The sequence below is a fragment of the Sapajus apella genome, unplaced genomic scaffold (assembly GCF_009761245.1).
Source record: "Sapajus apella isolate SASKATOON/1434 unplaced genomic scaffold, GSC_monkey_1.0 scaffold53, whole genome shotgun sequence".
Lineage (NCBI taxonomy): Eukaryota > Metazoa > Chordata > Mammalia > Primates > Cebidae > Sapajus > Sapajus apella.
Genome location: NW_022436993.1, coordinates 10,375,105 through 10,381,564, shown reverse-complemented (window position 1 = coordinate 10,381,564; position 6,460 = coordinate 10,375,105). Strand labels below are relative to the sequence as shown.

Here is a 6,460-nt window from a genome sequence, read left to right as displayed (position 1 = left end):
CTTCCATCCTTTAAAGGTATAATTCTACTTCTGGGAATGTATTACACTAAGCCACTAATTGAATAGAAACAAATAAAAGCAAAATGTTATTAAAGGCATGATTTAATCCATTATTATATATTAATTCTACACATTCTTATGCAACCATCAAAAAGTGTAATTATGAAAACCTGACAGACTATTAAGTGAAAATGGAAAAATATACAATAGAGCAGATATTGTAACAATGCTGTAATACATTTGTTCATTCATTGAAATGTTTATTGAGTACTGCATGGAGTTTACACTCGAATGGGGATGACAGACAATAAGCATTATGAGTAAGTAAAATGTATTGTACAGTCATATGAAAGAAAGTGGGACGCAGAAAAATAAACAGGCAAGGGAGATAAGGAGTATGTATTCCACTATTCAAATTAAGATGGCCAGGTAAGGCCTCCTTGAGAATGAAGTTTTGAGTAAAAACTTGGAAGATGTGAGATATTCATAAGAAAGATAAAAAGAAAATGAAGGTTTATGATGGGCTTATCTGTTTTTTACATTTATGTAAAATTTTATAATATTTCTTAAATACTATTCTCTTGCTTTACAATGTGGAGTGTGTCTGTTTTGGTTTTGAGATAGGGTCTCGCTACCCAGGCCAGTCTTAAACTATTGGGCTCAAGCAATCCTCCTGCCTCAGTCTCCTGAGTAGCTGGGATTACAGGCACATACCACTGTCCCCAGCTTGTTTTGAAAATTATTACAAAAAAAATTAATAAACACTCCAAAGTTGTGCTAAAAGAGAAATAAGTAAATGAACAAAGAGAACCTCAACTAGACCTCTGCTATCCACCCCATGAAACAGATTCTTGTCCCAGTTTCAACACTACGGCTTCTCTAATCTTATTTACCACTGTTCTCCAACAGCATCCTCTAGTTCAATCAAGAGAATACACCAGGCTTGCATATCACGTCTAGAATTTATATCACCTGAAATGTCTACTATGTATGCAAATCTTATTCTGTCTTCAAATCTCAACACTTCTAGAAAGCCTGCGAAGTGGTAGTTACAGAGATTATTTCATTTCAGTGTCCCTTGACCCATAAAAACAACAGGGAAACTTCTCAATAGAGGCAGAGAGAGACATGTTTAGAATAAGCCCTGATTTGCTGGGGAAGGGTCAGAGGGACAAGAATGGAGAGAGCATTTAATTCTGCTCCAGGTAAGGCAGGAGACCTGGAGAACTTCAAAGAGGTCGATTTGATTAGAAGTCATGGGAATAATAGGAGAACATTATAAAAAAAAAAAAAAAAAAAAAGTGAAAAGCCTGAGCACAGAGGCAGAGTGCTGTGAAAATCCATGGTGCTTTAAGAGAAGAGTGAGTCAGATACCAAATGCAAATGACTGGGAAGGGGAAATCAGGAGCAGACTGCAAAAAGCCTTGACGGGCAGACAGCCTGAATCCTAGACTGGGCAGAGGCGGCAGGGGGTCGCCAGAGTCTTTAAACTGGAGCTATGCATTGACGTCCAATTTCTGAAATCTAAGTTGGCTTTCAAGACAGAGTCAACTGAAAAGAGAAGGGGCAGATACCCGTTTAACGCAACAAAGATATTTCAAAATGTTTACTGGCTGGGCACGGTGGCTCACACCTGTAATCCCAGCACTTTCGGAAGCCAACGTGGGAGGATCACTTGAGAACAGCCTGGGCAATATGGCAAAACCCTGTCTTTACAAAAATTATTATTTTATTTTTTGGGAGTGAGACAGAGTCTTGCTCTGTTATCCAGACTGGAGTGTAGTGGCACCTCTCTTAGCCTTCTGGGTTCAAGCAAGTCTCCTGCCTGCCTTCCAAGTAGCTGAGATTACAGGCCTGTGCCACCATGCCCAGCTAATTTTTGTACTTTTAATAAAGACACAATTTTGCCACGTTGGCCAGGCTGGTCTCAAACTCCTGACCTCAAGCAATCCACCCACCTCAGCCTCCCAGAGTGCTGGGATTACAGGCATGAGCCACTGTGCCCAGCCTATTCTACAAAAAAATTTTTTTTAGTTAGCTGGACATGGTGGTTTGTGCCTGTAGTCCCAGATACTCAGGAGGCTGAGGCGAGAGGATCACCTTGAGCCCAGAGTTTGGGGCTCCAGTAAGCACCACTGCACTCCAGCCTGGGAAACAGAGCAAGACCTTGCCTTAAAAAAAAAAAAAAAAAGGAAAGGAGAGGAAAGGTTTATCCTGTTTATTTATTATAGACAGAGTTTCACTCTTGTTGCCCAGGCTGGAGTGTAATGCCATGATCTTGGCTCACTGCAACCTCTGCCTCCCAGGTTCAAGTGATTCTCTTGCCTCAGCCTCCGGAGTAGCTGGGATTACAGGTGCCCACCACCACACCCAGCTAATTTTGTATTTTTTAGGAGAGATGGGGTTTCACCATGTTGGTCAGGCTGGTCTTGAATTCCTGACCTCAGGTGATCCACCCACCTTGGGCTCCCAACGTGCTGGGTGGGATTACAGGCGTAAGCCACAGCACCCGACCAGGAAAAGTTTATTAAGTAGTCTATCACAGAGGAGAGTGAATTCTTTCAGCTCCGAACACATTTAAATTCAGCATCATTTGGTGATTACTGAATTGTTCTCCAGTTGTAAATACATTAGTTTTCTCTCTTTCCAAGATTATAATTTAGGAAAAAAGAAAGATTAAGTAGCAGGACAGTAGAGTCAGAGTCTGGGTTGAAACCCATGTCTGACACTTGCTGGCTGTGATCTTGGGCAAGTGTCCGTGCCTCACTTTCCTATCTATGTAATGTCGTATCATGTGCCCCTCACAGGACTATAAAGGACTAAAAATACACCTAAAATAACCAACACAGTCCCCTGCATAGTAAATCCTCAGTAAATAATATTTGTATGAACTGTATTTGGTACCCAGTATCATAGGCTGAGCATATAATAGAAACTCAATCCCCCTAGTTAAAGATTTATTAAATCTTTGTCAATCATATTTTTCTATAAACCCTGAAGAAAGTTTAAAATATTTTAAACACCCAGGCCGGGTGTGGTAATTCCAGCACTTTAAGAGGCCAAAGTGGGAAGACTGCTTGAGGTCAGGAGTTTGAGACCAGCCTGGCCAACATGGTGATACCCTGTCTCTACCAAAAATACAAAAATTAGCAGGGTATGGTGGCAGATGCCTGTAGTCTCAGCTACTCCGGAGGCCGAGGCAGGCGAATCGCTTGAACTCGGGAGGCGGAGGTTGCAGGCAGCGATCACGCCACTGTACTCCAGCCTGGGCAACAGAGACTCCGTCTAAAAAATAAAATATTAAACTTTTCCTCGCATTTAGATAGGTTAATACTTCGAATGATAATGGGAAAATAACTTTTTTAAAAGGCAGTGCAATTTAAATGGAAAAGCAGCTTCCCCAACAGGTTTTGAGAAGCAGCTGACAGAGAACTCACTTTGACAGCTCTGCGAAAAGCGACAGTCATTGTGTAACCTTAACTTGCAAAGTCACATTTCAAAGCCAGAAATCAAAGTCCAGGGTATCAGCCACGGAGCCTGAGGCCATAAAGATGCTGGGCAGGAGCTCCAGGCTAGGATAATGGGGGTGGTTATTTCAAAATCGTCCCAAGTGACAAGCTCTAGGACGTGCTATGCTTTAAAAAAATAATAGTAACAAGTCGCCGTGAAATTAACAGGGGAGAAAACTCTGCCCAGCGATCGCAGCAGGAGACTCCGCGCTCTCCAGACCACCGGGTGGCCGGGCCGGGCGCTCCTTCAACAGCAGCCGAGGCAGCGGCGACCCGGCCGCAGGCCCCTCCCTCGCGGTCCGGCCCCACATTCCTGCCTGGGTCTATACTTAACCTCCGGCCCGCGCCCCGCAGTGCACCGTATTAGGAAATGCCCGGCGCGCAGGGCCCGGCCACCCCGCCCGCTCCATTCAACCCCGGCGGTAGCCGTGGTGACAGCTCCCCTCCCCCACGGCCGCCGCCCGCGCCCCCGCCACCCCGGCCCGCTGCCCCCGAGCCTGGAACCTCCGCAGACCGCGGCGCGGGGAGAGCCCGAGGGCGCCCCGCGGCGCGCGTACCCCGCAGTCATGGTGATGTTGTAGAAGGTGAGCCAGGTGGTGGCCAACAAGCCGAGGCGCCTCCGCTTGCCGGGGGCCTCCCGGTCCTCGCCGGCCTCCGAGGCGCCGCCGTTGGTGCCGTCCTCGTCGCTGGACGCCATGGTGGCCGCGCACCCGGGGGACGTGGGAGAGAGCGGCAGGAGCGTGGGAGGGGGCCCTGCCCAGCGCGCAGCCTGAGCGCCGCTGCCCGCTTCCGCCGCCTCAGTCAGGCGCCCCATGTGTCGCGCACTGGGGGCTAGGCACCGACAGCCCGGCCGACCGCGAGGGGGAGGAGCGGACGCCCCCGGCCACTGCCTGCCCGCCCCGCCCCTGCCCTTGACACCGCCCCGGCCACCGCCCAACCCGCTCTTTGGGAGCGCGCCACTCGGGGGCCAGAACCCACGGCCCGGCACTGGGGATCCGGGACCCGCGAGCCCAGCTTTCCAGGCGGCGCTGTCGTTCCGGTTCCCGTGGAAAGTGCACCCTCCTTCCTCGCTAGCTGCGTGGGAGGGCCTCTTCCTAGAGAGGCGCCCAGACGCCTTGCGCCCTGGCGATGTGTTCCCTGCGAGTGCATCTAGTAGGGACGCAGGGAACGCACCTGAACTTGACGTGGCTCTGCCTTGCTTGGCCTTTTGTAAGGCAGTTTGTCGATGCGCAGGCAGGGAGCGGGATCTTCTCACCAAACATTCATTCTTTTTCTTTTCTTGTCTCTTCTTTTTTTCTTTCTTTCTTTTCTTTTCTTTTCCTTTTCTTTTTAGAGACAGGGTCTCTTTCTCTTAGGCTGGAGGGCAGTGACGCGATCACAGCTCAATGCAATTTCCTGGGCTCAAGCAATCCTCCCACCTCCGCCTCCCAAAGTGCGGGGAATACAAGCGAGAGCCACAGCGCTGGGCCAAACATTCATTCATTCTTAAGAGCTTCTGGGGAAAAAACTCCCATTTCGCCCTGTTTCCCTTTTACCAGCCAGTCCAACAGGTAGAAGGGGATTACAGTGAGAAGACCATCCCACTTGTGTGATTTCTTTCTCTTTTTAAATTAAGACAGAGTCTGGAGTGCAGTGGCACGATCTGCAACCTCCGCCTCCCGAGTTCAAGAGATTCTCTTGCCTCAGCCTCCCGAGTGGCTGGAACTACAGTCATGCACAAGCACGCCTGGCTAATTTTTGTATTTTTAGTAGAGACGGTTTCACCATGTTTGCCAGGCTGGTCTCGAACTTCTGGCCTTAAGTGATCGACCCTCCTTGGCTCCCTCAAGTACTGGGATTACAGGCGTGAGCCACCACACCTGGCCCCACTTTGTGTGTGTGTGTGTGTGTGTGTGTGTGTGTGTGTGTGTGTGTGTGTATTTACCAAGTCCACTGATTGAAACGGTAATGATGTCAATTCAGCGCAGAAGGTTAGATGTCTTAGGGGAGCTGGAGAAAAAAAGGACATGATAAGCCAAGGGCAGCAAACAAGAAACGTTTGTACAGATACAGGCAACCTAGCCACTGGGCCAACAGAACTCTTTCCAGGCAAGGGAGATAGAATCCCACTGTTTTCTACTTTATCTCCTGTCAGTGCTCATGCTTTCCCCTCTTAACACTTTACTCTGTCCCCTTAAAGCATGCAGTTAAGAAGGCAGGCACTGGAGTCAATTACTGAAATCCAAACCCCAAATTCCTGACTCCTCCCGTCTTATTAGCTGTATGGTCTTGGGCAGCTAACCTCTGCATGCCTCAGTTTTCTTAGTGGAAATGATTTTTTTTTCCAGGTGAGCTGAAATTGGCCATTCCACTATAGCCTGGGGAAGGAGCAGAAAATACTGAAATGCAGAATGACTTAGTAACATCGTAAGTGTATGTCTAACTTTTTAAGAAACCACACTGTTTTCTAATTTTTTTAAAGAGATTTAAAAATTTTTCATGGTTTCTTTCATGGGGTGGATGACCTGGATAATCCATTCAAAACCTAGTAATTAAAGAAAGCAATTAATTCACCACAAAATTCAGCAACAGCCTGGGTGTGGTGGTTCATGCCTATAATCCCAGCACTTTGGGAGGCCAAGGAGGCCTTGAGGTCAGAAGTTCAAGGCCTGGATAATCCATTCAAGGAAGTTCACTTAGTCCAACTTAATGAAACCTGTATCCTTTGTGTACTGATGGAAACACTGGGGCACATATTGAGGTTGTACTTCCGGATGACATCATGCTGTTTTGAGCAAGAACCCTGGCCAATTTCACAGATGGCTCTAGTATAGCTGCTGGGGACCCATCTTGTCCTTAGGAGTAAGAAGTGAAAGGAAGGAGCTAGCACACACATGCACTTTTCAAATTTTTCCGGTTTTTCTAAGTGGTTGCACCATTTTACATTTCCATCATCCATGCAGGAGAGTTTC

At 47.6% G+C, this 6,460-nt stretch overlaps 1 protein-coding gene across 2 annotated transcripts in view; it reads right to left on the bottom strand.

Moving 5' to 3' along the window:
- HACD1 (3-hydroxyacyl-CoA dehydratase 1) overlaps window positions 1-4,811 on the bottom strand; it is a 27,970-nt gene extending 23,159 nt beyond the window's left edge. Inside the window, exon 1 of one of the 2 annotated variants that reach the window (XM_032243964.1) lies at window positions 4,683-4,811. In XM_032243964.1, the coding sequence (XP_032099855.1) occupies window positions 4,683-4,771 (89 nt within the window). In that variant the 5' untranslated portion in view covers window positions 4,772-4,811. Of the gene's footprint in view, window positions 1-4,066; window positions 4,351-4,682 lie in introns of those variants that run through there. The other variant, XM_032243963.1, reaches the window with a different exon arrangement.
- Window positions 4,812-6,460: the final 1,649 nt, after the last annotated feature.